The sequence below is a fragment of the Chaetodon trifascialis genome, chromosome 16 (assembly GCF_039877785.1).
Source record: "Chaetodon trifascialis isolate fChaTrf1 chromosome 16, fChaTrf1.hap1, whole genome shotgun sequence".
NCBI lineage: Eukaryota > Metazoa > Chordata > Actinopteri > Chaetodontiformes > Chaetodontidae > Chaetodon > Chaetodon trifascialis.
In genome coordinates, this window is record NC_092071.1 from 362,777 (window position 1) to 378,653 (window position 15,877).

The 15,877-nt window shown below is 46.5% G+C and overlaps 1 protein-coding gene across 1 annotated transcript; it reads right to left on the reverse strand.

Moving 5' to 3' along the window:
• Positions 1 to 2,693: 2,693 nt before the first annotated feature.
• On the reverse strand, positions 2,694 to 15,378 carry LOC139344533 (alpha-1A adrenergic receptor-like). The gene is made up of 5 exons (XM_070982800.1): positions 14,125 to 15,378; positions 12,315 to 12,566; positions 11,436 to 11,829; positions 4,886 to 5,007; positions 2,694 to 4,724 (listed from the first exon to the last, which is right to left on the reverse strand). The coding sequence occupies exons 1-5, from the start codon at positions 14,443 to 14,445 to the stop codon at positions 4,425 to 4,427; spliced, it is 1,389 nt and encodes a 462-aa protein (XP_070838901.1). The 5' UTR covers positions 14,446 to 15,378; the 3' UTR covers positions 2,694 to 4,424.
• Between the last annotated feature and the right edge of the window lie 499 nt (positions 15,379 to 15,877).

Here is a 15,877-nt window from a genome sequence, read left to right on the forward strand (position 1 = left end):
TTGTGTCTGTGGTTGTTTTCGGTCTCTCTGTGGTTGTTTTGTGTCTGTGGTTGTTTTGTGTCTCTGTGGTTGTTTTGTGTCAGTGGTTGTTTTGTCTCTCTGTGGTTGTTTTGTGTCTGTGGTTGTTTTCGATCTCTTTGTGGTTGTTTTGTGTCTGTGGTTGTTTTGTGTCTCTGTGGTTGTTTTGTGTCTGTGGTTGTTTTGTCTCTCTGTGGTTGTTTTCTGTCTGTGGTTGTTTTGTGTCTGTGGTTGTTTTGTGTCTGTGGTTGTTTTGTGTCTGTGGTTGTTTTCGATCTCTTTGTGGTTGTTTTCTGTCTGTGGTTGTTTTGTGTCTGTGGTTGTTTTCGATCTCTTTGTGGTTGTTTTCTGTCTGTGGTTGTTTTGTCTCTCTGTGGTTGTTTTGTGTCTGTGGTTGTTTTGTGTCTGTGGTTGTTTTGTGTCTGTGGTTGTTTTCTGTCTGTGGTTGTTTTGTGTCTGTGGTTGTTTTCGATCTCTTTGTGGTTGTTTTGTGTCTGTGGTTGTTTTGTGTCTGTGGTTGTTTTGTGTCTCTGTGGTTGTTTTGTGTCTGTGGTTGTTTTGTGTCTCTGTGGTTGTTTTCTGTCTGTGGTTGTTTTCTGTCTGTGGTTGTTTTGTCTCTCTGTGGTTGTTTTGTGTCTGTGGTTGTTTTGTGTCTGTGGTTGTTTTCGATCTCTTTGTGGTTGTTTTGTGTCTGTGGTTGTTTTGTGTCTCTGTGGTTGTTTTGTGTCAGTGGTTGTTTTGTCTCTCTGTGGTTGTTTTGTGTCTCTGTGGTTGTTTTGTGTCTGTGGTTGTCTTGTCTCTCTGTGGTTGTTTTGTGTCTGTGGTTGTTTTGTGTCTGTGGTTGTTTTCGGTCTCTTTGTGGTTGTTTTGTGTCTGTGGTTGTTTTGTGTCTGTGGTTGTTTTGTGTCTCTGTGGTTGTTTTGTGTCAGTGGTTGTTTTGTCTCTCTGTGGTTGTTTTGTGTCTGTGGTTGTTTTCGATCTCTTTGTGGTTGTTTTGTGTCTGTGGTTGTTTTGTGTCTCTGTGGTTGTTTTGTGTCTGTGGTTGTTTTGTCTCTCTGTGGTTGTTTTCTGTCTGTGGTTGTTTTGTGTCTGTGGTTGTTTTGTGTCTGTGGTTGTTTTGTGTCTGTGGTTGTTTTCGATCTCTTTGTGGTTGTTTTCTGTCTGTGGTTGTTTTCTGTCTGTGGTTGTTTTCGATCTCTTTGTGGTTGTTTTCTGTCTGTGGTTGTTTTGTGTCTGTGGTTGTTTTGTGTCTCTGTGGTTGTTTTGTGTCTGTGGTTGTTTTGTGTCTCTGTGGTTGTTTTGTGTCAGTGGTTGTTTTGTCTCTCTGTGGTTGTTTTCTGTCTGTGGTTGTTTTCTGTCTGTGGTTGTTTTCTGTCTGTGGTTGTTTTGTCTCTCTGTGGTTGTTTTGTGTCTGTGGTTGTTTTGTGTCTGTGGTTGTTTTCGATCTCTTTGTGGTTGTTTTGTGTCTGTGGTTGTTTTGTGTCTCTGTGGTTGTTTTGTGTCAGTGGTTGTTTTGTCTCTCTGTGGTTGTTTTGTGTCTCTGTGGTTGTTTTGTGTCTGTGGTTGTCTTGTCTCTCTGTGGTTGTTTTGTGTCTGTGGTTGTTTTGTGTCTGTGGTTGTTTTCGATCTCTTTGTGGTTGTTTTGTGTCTGTGGTTGTTTTGTGTCTCTGTGGTTGTTTTGTGTCTGTGGTTGTTTTGTCTCTCTGTGGTTGTTTTCTGTCTGTGGTTGTTTTGTGTCTCTGTGGTTGTTTTGTGTCTGTGGTTGTTTTGTCTCTCTGTGGTTGTTTTCTGTCTGTGGTTGTTTTGTGTCTGTGGTTGTTTTCTGTCTGTGGTTGTTTTGTGTCTGTGGTTGTTTTCGATCTCTTTGTGGTTGTTTTCTGTCTGTGGTTGTTTTGTGTCTGTGGTTGTTTTGTCTCTCTGTGGTTGTTTTCTGTCTGTGGTTGTTTTGTGTCTCTTTGTGATTGTTTTGTGTCTGTGGTTGTTTTGTGTCTGTGGTTGTTTTCGATCTCTTTGTGGTTGTTTTGTGTCTGTGGTTGTTTTCGATCTCTTTGTGGTTGTTTTGTGTCTGTGGTTGTTTTCGATCTCTTTGTGGTTGTTTTGTCTCTCTGTGGTTGTTTTGTTTCTGTGGTTGTTTTGTCTCTCTGTGGTTGTTTTGTGTCTGTGGTTGTTTTGTCTCTCTGTGGTTGTTTTGTGTCTGTGGTTGTTTTGTGTCTGTGGTTGTTTTCGATCTCTTTGTGGTTGTTTTGTGTCTGTGGTTGTTTTGTGTCTGTGGTTGTTTTCGATCTCTTTGTGGTTGTTTTGTCTCTCTGTGGTTGTTTTGTGTCTGTGGTTGTTTTGTCTCTCTGTGGTTGTTTTCTGTCTGTGGTTGTTTTGTGTCTGTGGTTGTTTTCGATCTCTTTGTGGTTGTTTTGTGTCTGTGGTTGTTTTGTGTCTGTGGTTGTTTTCGATCTCTTTGTGGTTGTTTTGTCTCTCTGTGGTTGTTTTCTGTCTGTGGTTGTTTTCTGTCTGTGGTTGTTTGCTTGGATGGTCAGCTCAGGCATAAAAACAAACTGGTACTTTGTATCTTCAGTGTTGTACACAGGAAGCTTGTTTTCATCTCTTCCATCAGACTTTGTGAAACATCATTGTTGAAAATATTCCTGCAGCAGTTTTAATTACACGAACACAAAACGTTTCTACATCTACAAAAACTTTATTACACTTTTTACAAACTCATACCTTCAGATACGTGCATGCATTTTTGTCACATTAACACAAAAGATGAGATAAAACTACAGACTGTGAGATTATTTTAGATCATTTCAAAACTTGGATTATTTATCACCTTCTCTGCTTCCATATATTCTTCGTACTTGAAACTATTTTCCTTCTGCTGGATTCTTTCAGCTCGGTGAAATCTGACTTATAAATCAAACATGTTGCTGCTACTCTGATAGATGCTAACATGCTAACACCAACATAACTGTGAACCAGCAATGACAGAAACAAATTAAATCAATCAGGAGGACGAACCAAAAGCTACAGGAAGGTTCTGACCTTTTGAACAGACATAAACTGTCTGCTGAATTAGCCGTTAGCAGTTTCATTAGCAGCTCCGTTAGCAGCTCCTGCTAGCAGCTCCGTTAGCATTGTGCTCATGGATGTACAGACTGTCAGACCTTCCAGTGACTTCAGTCACGTTCAGCAGCGCTGATGAATTATTATCTGAAATTATGACACTTCAAACTCATGTTGTCAATTATTAAAGGAACCCTTTAGCCAAATCTTCTTTCATCTCCAGCTCAGACATTAGCTCTGTTTAGCGTAGCTTAGCACAAAGACCGAAAGCAGGGGGAAACTGTTAGCTTAGCTCAATCAAAACAGAAAAACTGCACGATCAAGTCTGTCCGCAGGCATCGATCCATCCTGATGCAATAGAACACAGTACAAGAGCATATTGACTAAATAAGCTGAAGGAAGGACACGCACATGCACACACGCACATGCACACACGCACATGCACACACACACATGCACAAACGCACGCACACGCACGCCCACCAGCTGGAATATTTAATATTTATCTGTGTTCAGTTTGATCACACAGTAAGTACAGATATAAAAACACTAACCTGCAGTTCCTCTAATGTCCACCAGATGCTGCTGTGATCAAACTCTGGATGAGAAAGCCTGAACGTCCTCTATAGACAGTCTGCATCACAGATGATGTCATGTCCTCAGTAGATGATGTCATTCAAGGTGTAATATTTACAAAGTGTCCATCTGTCAAAAGTCACTCCAAACACACGGGACAATGTGTCACCATGGCAACGGCTAACCGCTGCTCACTGAACTCTTTGCTGTAGCTATGAGCTGGCATTAGCGAGTTAGCTTAGTTGACAGTAAATCATGCTGTTCTTTCAAATTTGCTTCATGTTTCTACTTATTTTAACTTTTCTTTCACTTCTCTGTCGATTTTCTTTGAATTTGAAGGACTTCCTGTCAAAATAACTGAAAAAAGATGGCGGACACTGTCTGTCATTACAGTTAGTTCTGAATGATTATTGATTACTGATTTCAAATTCTGATTCGTTAAAAAAGTTCATCGTTTTGTTCTTTAAATCTTCGTCTTAGTTTGTGTTGGAGGTAAAAGCTTCATCAGTGCAACGAACACTCCTGATTGGCCGAGACATCAGGTGCTATAAAACGTGTTGAAATGTCAGTGGACAGCTGCTCCAGGTGAGGAGCTCCTCATGTTTCACAGGTGTGTTCTTAAGGCTGAGGAGGGGGCGGGGTCAGACATAATTATATCACACCTGAGTGACCGGCACATGTTTTTAAAACCACTTCCTGTCAGGGTGGGGACGTGGCCACCTGAAGAGGCAGGCGTGTCAGTTAGCGTTCGTCTGAGGCCGCTCCTCTTCGCTTCATCGCCGCCCCGCGCCCACGTCCAACACCTTCCCGGCATCCTTAGCGAGCGGGGACACAGGGCCGGGCCGGCCTCGTCCTGTCGACCCGGGGAGCAGCTCTCGGTCAGAGGAGGGCCACGGCGGGGGGCGGAGTCTGGAGGCCACGCAGCGTGGGCTGGGGCTGATGGAGGACAGCGTCTGCTGGCTGCCGTTCAGGAAGGACGAGGTGTTGGAGCCCTGCTGGCAGCGGTAGTTGTAGTACGCCTGCCACCCCTGACGCTTCTTCTTCCAACGACAGCGAAGGATCCGAATGAACGCCTGAAGACAGAAGAAGAATCAACAAGGGCCAACACCTGCGCATCACCAAAGTCACCTGCTGGAGCTCTCAGCTGACTCCAGCAGGGAACAGGCAGTACTGTCAGTGGTATCAGCACTTTTTATAGTACTATCAGTAGTACCAGCTGTACTATGAGTATTACCTGCTTGAACTCGCGGCTGTAGCAGGGGTAGATGATGGGGTTCAGGCAGCTGTTGAAGTATCCCAACCAGAAAATGACTTTGAAGAAGGTTTCTGGAGGACGCAGGCTGCTGTTGAACGAGCCTGAACACAAACAAACACTGTGAATTCTTAGCAATGATGGACGGTAGATTCAGTGCTCTGCAGTAAACAGGAAGTGACTCTGCTGTGACCCTCTCTGACGCTTCCAAACCTCCAATCTGCTCTCCACACGGCGTTCAAGGTGCTTTTTATTCTTTTATGGTTTGAAAAGGAAGTGAGAACTTGAACACTGAAAGACAGAGAATGTGTTCATGAAGTGATTCTTCTTCCAGTGAAACAGACTGACAGAGTCTCAGACGGTGGAGTGTCCTTGAACGCAGCATCAGGAAGAGGCGGAAGAGCAGTGATTTGAATGTATAAACTGTTTAATGTGCAGGTACTGAGGTTCACCACCGGGGGGCAGCATTCACCACAGCACCAGGAGAGCTGAGGACATCCAGTCATCATCATCACCTTCATCATCATCCCACAGAACGCTTGGTTGTGATTGGTTGGAGGTGTTAATCAGTGACCTCGTCAGTGACGTCAGAGTACAAACAGTCAAACTAACACACACACACACACACACACACACACACACTGACCAGAAAGCAACAACGTAATAATCAAATCAAATCAATAATGTTTGTTTGTCTGTTTTGTTCCCAGTTGAACAGACAGTTTTACTGGTACCTACTGGCCGACACGACTGATAGGACCCTTTATGAAAAAGCGCCGCCTTTATTTGCATCATCATGAATGAATGTTTCCCTGAAGAATGGCACCCGGCGGCGGCGGTGGTGGCGGTGGCGTCCGGCTCTCTGGTCTTCAGGTGTTTTGTTCTCATCACAAGCTGCTCAAAGCGTTCCACTACAACAGATCAGACCTCGACCTTCTGAAGGAACGTTTACACTTATCTGCGCCAGTCGAATAGCCAACAGGAACGTCCTCTCTCTGAACTGGCCTGTGATTGGCTGCAGTCTGCCGTCATGGGCCAGATTTTCTACACTCTGAAAACAGCAAACAGGTGCAGAAGGTTTTCTGCCAGAAGAAGATGAAAGATTCGGGAAGTTTACAGAGAAGTTTGAATCTTTCTCAGCTGATAACCAATGAGCTCGCTCCGATTATTTCAACTGGAGGTCATGAACACCTGAGGGTCATCAGGGCTGCACAGGGCACAGATGGATGATGGAATATTCCACAGGTCTGACCTCTGACCTCTGTCACCTGATGAGATTGTCTTCCTCTAAAAGTTTAGGGTTGACATCACGAGCACAACAACAACAACGACAACGACAACGACGACAACAACAACAACAACAACTTCTCCCCCTCCAATGACAAAAGGAACATCTCCTCCTCATGTGAGTCCCTGAAGTCAGAAACGCTCCATCTCATCTCTCCTCTCCTTCTCTCCTCTCCTTGTTTCCTGCCCTGGTCTCCTTGCCTCCTGCCTCCTTGGGGTCAGAGCGGTGGTGACCTGGAGATGAGGCAGGTGATCTACAGCATGTTGGAGGTTCTCAGAGGATTGAGGTGGACTTAGGTGGACTTAGGTGGATCAGGTTTTTGATGTTCTTCAGATAGCACCGACTCTGGAGCAGGGGATTATTTCTCGATCAGCATGGACTTGTAAGGCCATCCTGTGCCTCAGGCTGCACTCTCTGACTATATATGAAGAATCCGTCATGGGAGAAACATGTGACACCTGACAGTGATGCATCACTGTCCTGTAAAAAACACGTATCTCCAAGTTTGGTGATTCTCCCTCCTGCACGCAGAGGATCCGGGTTAATGGTGTCTGGGTCGCTGCCACGTTCTGTATGTAAATATATTCACTGTTAACGGTTTCTGGCTGCAGTCGGGAGCCTCGCAAAGTCAGCTTGTATTTTTGACTGAATTCAGTTTCAGTCCCGAAATCACAGACGTTCAATCGTGTTCCTACAAATCCAGCAGATATGAGTACATGATATGACATGATGCTGTTACAGGACGCGGCCTCAGTGCTCAGGGGAATCTGGGACCTGGTCCACAGAGTTCTGGATGGTGAGTACGACAGACTCTTTAAACATGTTTATTCTGCTGCCTTTCGTAACGTCTGCCGGAGCAGCAGAGGATCATAAGATGTGAAGACGTTATTCTTTCTGTCTTTCGCCTAAAACGTCAAATCATCCGTGAACTTCAACTCCTCCTGTCGGCTGAGCTCGGACTCTTTCACTGATCTACCTGAAGCTAATTTATCTGATCAAACAGACTTGAGTGGTTTTGACAAGTCGCAAACATGTTTCAGATCTGACATTAAAGGAAGTCGAGTGTTTTTCCTCAGAAACGTCACAGCTTCTCCTCGTTTCACCTGTCTGACGTGTTGTTTGACCATTCGGACAAACTGGACAAAGACAAACAGCAAACAGGACTCTGGTTTGTCTGAGCCTTCATCAGGATGCAGCAGAGGCTGAAGCTTTGCTTCCTGTTGGAGCTTCAGTCCTTTTCTGAACGTCTGCAACTTTAAAACAGCTCAGGACATCAGAGCAGTCATGCAGACGGCAGCTTTCAAAGAAAACAAGGTGGACGAGGTTCAGTCCGTCCATCCCTCCCTCCGTCTGTCTGTCTGTCCTCAGGGCTGATTTACTGAGGACACAGTGCAGATCATGACTCATGAGCTGCAACACTCAGCATTTTATAAAACTATGAAGTCAGAATGGAAGTGACTTTTTGCCATCATCATTGTCAGGATTTTTGGAAATGCACGGTGGAAATATGAATGTTTTTCTAAACGATGGGAGCTTTTCTGTGAAATACATGAAACTCAGTGAGGAGATACGAGGTTTGACCAGCAGCCTCAGACCTGCGGGACAGAGACCAGCAGTCAGACTTCACCCCCTCTAAGCAGGCGTCATGTAAATACAGACATAACAGTTTACTCCTCATCCTGAAAGCAGCTCCAAAAATGAGTCCCGACTTCGTCCTGAGAGGTCTGACAGATTCCGCCTCCGGACACGAACATCTCCATCTTTAGGCTGAGAGCGGCGAGCATCAGCTCCTCTGAAGCAACAGGTCAAATCCTCTGATCACAGGACTGTTTCTCTGAGCATCAAAGGCTCACTCGGCTCACGGCTAATATTAAACACTTCACTCACTCTCTTATGAAATCTCCTGTGGTCCAAAGGTCTCCTGTAGCCAGAGGGATTGTGGGTATTTCTTCATTTGGCCTCTGTAACATTCAAAAAGTTGGAGTTGGAGTTGATGCTATGATGGCTGCTGTTTGAGGGGGAGAGCTGACCTCAGACAAGATTCAACAGGAACTCCAGAATCCTTGTTAGGAAATCAAGAGTCCAGCTGAGTTCATGAATGCAGGATTTTCTGATATGATGGAAATATCAGCTATCAACTAACAGCTAATAGCTAACGGGTAGTGGCTAACAGCTAACGTTTTGTCGTACACAAAGCTGAGTCACGCTGTGAAGCCCAACGGCTAATTCAAAGAGATGAAGAAGCAGAGCAACAGCGTCTCATTGGAGTCTGATTTCAGCCTGATTTCAGTCTGATTTCAGCCTGATTTCAGTCTGATTTCAGCCTGATTTCGGTCTGATTTCAGCCTGATTTCAGCCTGATTTCAGTCTGATTTCAGCCTGATTTCAGCTTGATTTCTGTCTGATTTCAGCTTGATTTCGGTCCCCTCCATGTTTCCTGTGCAAGCATCTCATTCCTTCTCCTTTGGTCTCCTTGCCTCCTGCCTCCTTGGGGTCAGAGCGGTGATGACCTGGAGATGAGGCAGGTGATCTGCAGCATGTTGGAGGTTCTCAGAGGATTGAGGTGGACTTAGGTGGACTTAGGTGGATCAGGTTTTTGATGTTCTTCAGATAGCACCGACTCTGGAGCAGGGGATTATTTCTCCCTCAGCATGGACTTGTAAGGCCATCCTGTGCCTCAGGCTGCACTCTCTGACTATATATGAAGAATCCGTCATGGGAGAAACATGTGACACCTGACAGTGATGCATCACTGTCCTGTAAAAAACACGTATCTCCAAGTTTGGTGATTCTCCCTCCTGCACGCAGAGGATCCGGGTTAATGGTGTCTGGGTCGTCTGATTTCAGCCTGATTTCAGCCTGATTTCCATCTGATTTCAGCTTGATTTGGGTCTGATTTCAGCTTGATTTCTGTCTGATTTCTGTCTGATTTCAGTCTCCTCCATGTTTCCTGTGCAAGCGTCTTGTTCCTTCTCCTTTGCAGATTCTTTCTTTCTTGAGAGGTTGGGGGAAAACAACATATTCTTGGTTTGATCCCTGAGTTTACTTTGAGAGATCAGAGATTGGGTTCGGGGGTTTCTGAGTCATCAGTTTTTTTTTTGTGTGTGTGTGTGGGGGGGGGGATCAGCAGGTCAGCTCTGAACTTGTATTTCCTGTTCCTGCTCAGTCTGTCTTGAACTCTGTTGACAGTCAAACGTCTCAGCAGCTGATGGATGATGGTGATTGAAGCGGTTCAGACATTCATGTTCACCTCAGGATGAACTGGAAGAATTTCAGTGATCCTCAGACTGTTCATGTAGCGCCACCATCAGGTCAACATGTTAGTGTGTCCAACACTTTGATTTATGACCAAACACCTGCAGAACTGATGACTTTCCCATCAGCCTCGGCTGCACAACGGCTGTGTTCAGTGATGTGTGAACATCAAAGCTGCTGAACATCAGGATGTTAGTATGTCGGTGTTAGCGTTTAGCTCTGCCCAGTTACACTTTAGAGTACTTTGGCTGTGCTTAGGTTCAATGCCTAAGACCTCAAAACAGTCTGACCTCTGAATAGTCACCGTTCTGAGGTCTGACTGGCTCTGTTCTGGCAGATCTCAGGTCAGTCTATGCTGGGATTTACTGGCTTTGACACAGTCTGCTCAGTATTTATGAACAGAGACGTCTTCCCGTCCAGCTGGACTAATCCGAGCAGGCTCAGCTCTAATCTGTGGTATCAGCCGGGGGAATGTCTGGCGTCACTCCATCGTCCTTGTTGTGGGAAAGCCATGACAGAAAACAAAGAAATAACAGAACTTCCGGCCTTTTACTTCTTCCTGTCTGTCACTGTGAGCGCTCAGAGAAACCAGGAGTCATTTCTGAGGTTTGTCCTACAAACTCTGGCTGCTGATTGGTCGGTGACGCAGGACCTGAAGCATCGCTGCTCGGGCCAAATATTTAAAATCTGAAAAAACAAATCTCACCATCAGTCACACTTAGATGGTGGAGGATGTCATCGGCATTCAAACAAATGGGCTGTCTCTGATGGCGAGACACTGCCGGACTCACGGTGCTGAGACAGAGGAGACGCCACATTTCGATGCATCACTGTGAAAATTAACGCTGAACTCATTTATTTTCCTTCAGTTTTAGAAACGACGGCTTGTGATATGCTAGCAGCTAGCTTCAGCTGTCTTACTGCTGGTGGGAGGGCACTGGTGTCTGAGCCGGGTTTGTAGCAAGTAACTGGTCAGACTGGAGAGAGTAACTGGTAAGTATTCTGATGAGGACGATGGCGAGACGTTGAGGTGGCTGTGAAGGTTCAGAGACGTCCGCTGTCTGAAGGTCCTGAGTCAAACCAGACAAACTGTCCAACCGAAATCTGAAGAGAAGCCTGAAGCAGAGCCTGTCCAGCTCACTCAGAGTCCAGTTTGGTCAAATGTTTGACTTCATGTCCTCGTGGTCTCAGTTCCAAATATCTTTTCATTGATCTAAACATAAGATGTTGTACCTGTGCGACTCATGTTTCACTGTCTTTGTTCATCGTCTAATGGTGTGTAATCCTCTCTGCTGATTGGCTGCTGACAGCAGTGGAGGACATGTCCCTCAGCTCATCACCGTTAGTTTGTTTGGTTTTTATTTAAAACTCTTATTAAAGTTTAGCTCAGGGATTAAAATGCTGTGCTGCGTTCAGGGCACAACAACGACAGTAGTTTGAAGTGCCGGTGAGAATTACCCACAAACCCTTGTGGCTTTGACAGGCAGACGACAGGACAGACATTGGTCACTGTGGCGACTCGCGCTCCTCACAGCTCCGTGTGTTCACGAGGAGCAGGACGCTTTCACGTGCACGCGCCTGCATGTGCACAAGCTCTGAGACCAATGAGACGGCGCAGAGTGGCTCCTCGTCTCGACGCCATGGCGGCAGTAGAAGCGAGCTCTGTTACTGGCTGCTCGGTGCAGACGTCACAGAGCTGCTGGTCATGTGACCAACGGCGCAGATGAAGCTCGCTGCTCTGCTGCTCGTCTCCCTGTTAAAGACTTTGTCTTTGAGGCTCTGAACAGAGGATGTCACCTGCACAGACTGTGAAGGAACGATTCGTCCATTAATCAGTTAATCGACTTGTTCCTGCTTCTGTAATGTGAATATTTCTCTGTGACCATCACCTGAATATCTGTGAAGTCACCTTGTCTTTGATGTTTAAGGGGACAAACTCAGAGACAGGTGAAGCCATGTGGACTTCAGGATTAAAGACACTGAACATACCGATCGGCAGAGCCAGGAAGAACGGCAGCCAGCAGAGGATGAACATGCCCACCACCACGCCCAGCGTCTTGGCTGCTTTCTTCTCTCTGGAGAACTTCAGCAGTTTGACGGTGAGCGTGCTGCGTGCGGCCGAGGCCCCGCCACCCCCGGGCTTGGAGGCGGGGCATAGCTCCTGGATCTGCTGGTTCCGGCAGTGGATCCGCAGGGTCAGCTCATTGGAGTCCTCCTGACGCTCCTTCATCACGCCGGCCTCCAGGTTCTTGGTGGTGCGTTTGGCCACGACGTAGACGCGGAAGTACATGGCGAGGATGACCGCCAGCGGGATGTAGAAGGACCCGAGCGAGGAGAAGAGGGCGTAGAACGGTTCCTCTGTGATGAGACAAACCGTGTCGTCCTGCAGGACACACAAGTTAGCTTTAGTGTCCTTACACGCAGCAGAGACAAGATCAAAGAGCAATGTGAAAACCAAAGACCTGCTCTGATTCTGACCTTTGACCCAACAGGTCCGTTCAGTAGCTGTCTGGAGCTTTCGACCGTGTTACCTGATCTTCCTGTCAACTTTCAATCTCAGCCAACGAGAAGCGGACCAGAATCTTTTAGATGAATGGAAATGTGATGATCTGAACCTCCACCTGCTGAGGAAGATCATGTGACACGATTGAAAGCTCCGGAGCAGCCACCTGTCTGATCGCACCTGCTGTTCAACACAAACGCGTCCTTCAGTGAAGACAGAGTCAAAGCGTTCAGTGAGCGAAGGGACAGACAGGAAGTGCTCACAGAATCTCTGAGGACCTAAAAACTTAACTTCCTGGTTTAAGGTTAAGGTCAGTCAGGGGTTCTGTGATTGGCTGCAGGAGCCCCGATGAAGGTGTTCAGTACCTGTGACGGCGGCTGCTTCCAGCCCAGCAGCGGGCCGATGGAGATGATGATGGCGAGAACCCAGACGCCCAGCATGGCGAGCAGCGCCCGCTTCTCAGTGACGATCATCGGGTACTGCAGGGGATAGCGGACACCGATGTAGCGGTCGATGGAGATGACGCAGAGAGACATGATGGACGCCGTGCAGCACAGGACATCCACCGCCGCCCAGATGTCGCAGAAGATCCGACCAAACACCCAGTAATCCAAAACCTGCGGGGACGGGGAGGGTGTGAGGTCACTTCCTCTTCAGTTTAGAGGAGAGTTTTTACTTTTCACACATCTGACTTCTTACAGCGCGACCTTCATTTTCAATCTTCACATCTGACAGGAGACAAAATGCGCCTGCTGTGGTTTATTTTAAAGAAGTTTCGTTCGTGTTGGAGCCAATAAACACGTCTGATTTTTATCTTTACGTCGAGCGAAAAGAGGCAGAATCATGCTTTGAGTGGAGGATCCTTTTATTTTTTAATAGTGTGATGTGAATGTTGGGTCGTGTTGCTGCTGCCTGTCTAACGACAGTCGATGCTGCTCGAGGAAAAAGGGGCCTTTCTGTGTGGAGTTTGCATGTTCATCTGGGGTTTCCTCCTTAAATAACCCCCACTAAAAACATGCAAGAAGATCAGCGCCTGACCAACGGTGATGAAGAAGGATGGGTCCCCGGGCGCGGGCACCGGCATCGGCTGGCAGCCCACCACTCCTGGTCTGCCGCGGAGGAACGACGGAACGAGGATGGGTCAAAGGCGGAAAAAATAATTTCACATAGAAAGCATGGCGTGCGTGCAGTCTCCTCCTCCCTGTAGCATGTGTGTGCTGTGATTAATAAAGTAAATCTTAATCTTAATCTTAATCTTAATCGACAGTCTGAGCAAAGTTTAGTCTCAGTTACTGACGTCCAGCAGCAGAGGGCGCAAAAATCTAAAAGTATCCGTAAAAATCAGTGATGATCAAAAAAAAGGACAAAAATGTCTGAGTGAAGCTGCAAACAGCGCCTCCTGTGGCTCAACCTTGGGATTAAAGATTCTTTTAATGAACAACTTTTTAGGTCTTCATCAGGGAAAATGTCTGAATTTAAAGCCTGAAAGCACTGAGACGCAGACATGTAAAGTCACTTCCTGTCTTCACTTCTAACCAATCAGCTTCCGTTTCTGCTGTTTTAACATCGTAGCTTCACCTGAGCGTCGCTGCTCACACCTGCTGTCAGGTGAACTTTGACATTTTAATGCCTTTAATTATCAAACTGCTGACAGATCAGCAGATCAATAATGACAAAGCAGAAAAATGTAATACTGATGAATTCTGAGACAAAATGTCTCTTTATTCATTTTCAGTTTGTTGATTCTGTCCATCCTCTTCGTCGCTTCGGTACATTTATTCCCTTTTATTCCCTTTTTCCTTCATCTCCACTTTCCTGTCCTCCTGGCTCATAACTATCTACTGCCTGAGTCATAAATGACTTTGAAATTCATTTATTGATCATTTAGTCACAAAAATGCTAAAACAAACACCGAAATACCCAAGAAAACATCTTCATCTTCAGACATCTGCATTTTACAGAGAAACAGCAAATATTATATAACAGACAAAGCGTGACTAATCAATGACTTATTTCTAAACAATCAATGACTTATTTCTAAACAATCAATGAGTTATTTGGACACTCGTTTCTTCTTCTTTCTGTCTTTCCTTTCACCTGAAAACGTGAACATCTCCACTTGTCGTCATTCAATGATCAATAACGGATCGATCAGTGATCGCGCGCTGCACTCACCTCCAGCGTGGCGGACACCGGCAGCACGGTGGTTCCCAGCAGCAGGTCCGCAATGGCCAGGTTGATGATGAAGTAGTTGGTGGGGATCCGCAGGTGTCGGTTACAGACCACCGACAGGATGACCAGGATGTTCCCCACGATGGCGAACATGATGAAGAAGGCCAGCACCATGCCCACCGGCACCGCCCGGCTCAGGTCCAGCGGGGCGGCGCCGTGGTGCTGCGAGCCGTCGGTGCGGTTGACGGACGAGTTGGAGCCGAGAAGCGGCGGCTGCGTCCCGGCGTAAAGATCCGCGGAGGATCGGTTGGTCCACAGACTCATGGCGAGGGGGTCTCAGTCTGAGACGGTCCAGGGTGCAAAAGCGGTTTCTCCGGAGGTGGCGGGTCTATGAACCGCTCAAACAGGACTATTAACACTAACTACTTTAACCGTTACTTACTTTGAGGGATTCTGGCGCAAAAACAGCCGCAACACATGAGGGTTTTTTTTTTTTTCCATTTTCCCTCTTTAGTATCTCTCAGGATAGTTTTGCGGTTTTCGCAGCTCCGTAATGTTTGAAAAATACGACTATTTTTCGGATAAAATCCCTAAAAGCGACCGTGACAACGCTCGTGCCTTCGGTTCGACGCCATGGCCGAGAGCAGCGCTCGCGCCGGGCTCGGTTTGCGCGGCAGGCGCGCGGAGCAGCAGCAGGTGGAGGTCCGGGTCAGCTCGCGCACATCCCTCCGGCCGGTGGAGCTCCTCCTCGGGTGAAAGTGGCGATTGAGGAGCGGGTCAAAGATGGCCGTGTCCTTTTATGGTCCAAGTGTTTAATGTGGGAAAGTTTCGGAAGAGGAGAAAAAAAGGAAAGAGAGACACAAACCGCGACATCTTTCTCTCACGGTGGGAGAGAGACACTGACTCACTCTGTCTCCCTCTCTCTGCCTGTCTGTCCCTCCGTCTCTGTCTCTCTCTCTCTGCCTGTCTGTCCCTCCGTCTCTGTCTCTCTCTCTCTGCCTGTCTGTCCCTCCGTCTCTGTCTCTCTCTCTCTCTGCCTGTCTGTCCCTCCGTCTCTGTCTCTCTCTCTCTGCCTGTCTGTCCCTCCGTCTCTGTCTCTCTCTCTCTCTGCCTGTCTGTCCCTCCGTCTCTGTCTCTCTCTCTCTGCCTGTCTGTGGATCTCTCGCTCTCTGTCTCTCTCTCTCTGCCTGTCTGTCCCTCCGTCTCTGTCTCTCTCTCCAGACCTAATGCAGCATAGTCTAAGCAGGTTTGAAGTATGGTGGCTCTGAGGTGCGACAATAACACTGGCTGAAACTGGCCGTTAGCTCGCGGTGGACTTTCCTCAGAAAACACAGCTTTTTCTAATCAAACATATTTTCTCATCGTTCAGTCGGTCATGCAGTTTTTTGGACTGAGCTAAAACACATGAACATGTTGTTTATTTTTAGCAGATTTTGCGTTTTTATTTCAGCTGCATTTTCGGAAATGTTTTTTTTTGGTTGTTGTTTTTTTTGTTGTTGTTTTTTAAATGTTGTGTTTTTGCACCTCCAGGCCACCATACTCAAGTTTTAGCCCTAACGGCTAGATTTTGGAACAAAATCTGTCTTACTGTCTTACTGCAGAACATTCTGAGCTGAAACTATTCGGCGGTTAAAATACAATCGTTATAATATAGAAAATAAATAAATATGGTGGCCTGAAGGTGCAAAAACAACATGTAAACAGAGATTTACAGCTGCTTCCAAAAAGTTTGTCAGATTTCTTTGAATTGCAAATA

What these genes read in the sequence shown, in the direction of transcription:
- LOC139344533 (XM_070982800.1), bottom strand. Translation starts at nt 14,445, where the DNA reads ATGAGTCTGTGGACCAACCGATCCTCCGCGGATCTTTACGCCGGGACG. An exon ending in CGGTGTCCGCCACGCTGGAG is followed by an intron (nt 12,567 to 14,124) that starts GTGAGTGCAGCG and finishes CCGTCCCCGCAG; the next exon opens with GTTTTGGATTACTGGGTGTT. An exon ending in ACAGCCGCGAGTTCAAGCAG is followed by an intron (nt 4,725 to 4,885) that starts GTAATACTCATA and finishes TTCTGTCTTCAG; the next exon opens with GCGTTCATTCGGATCCTTCG.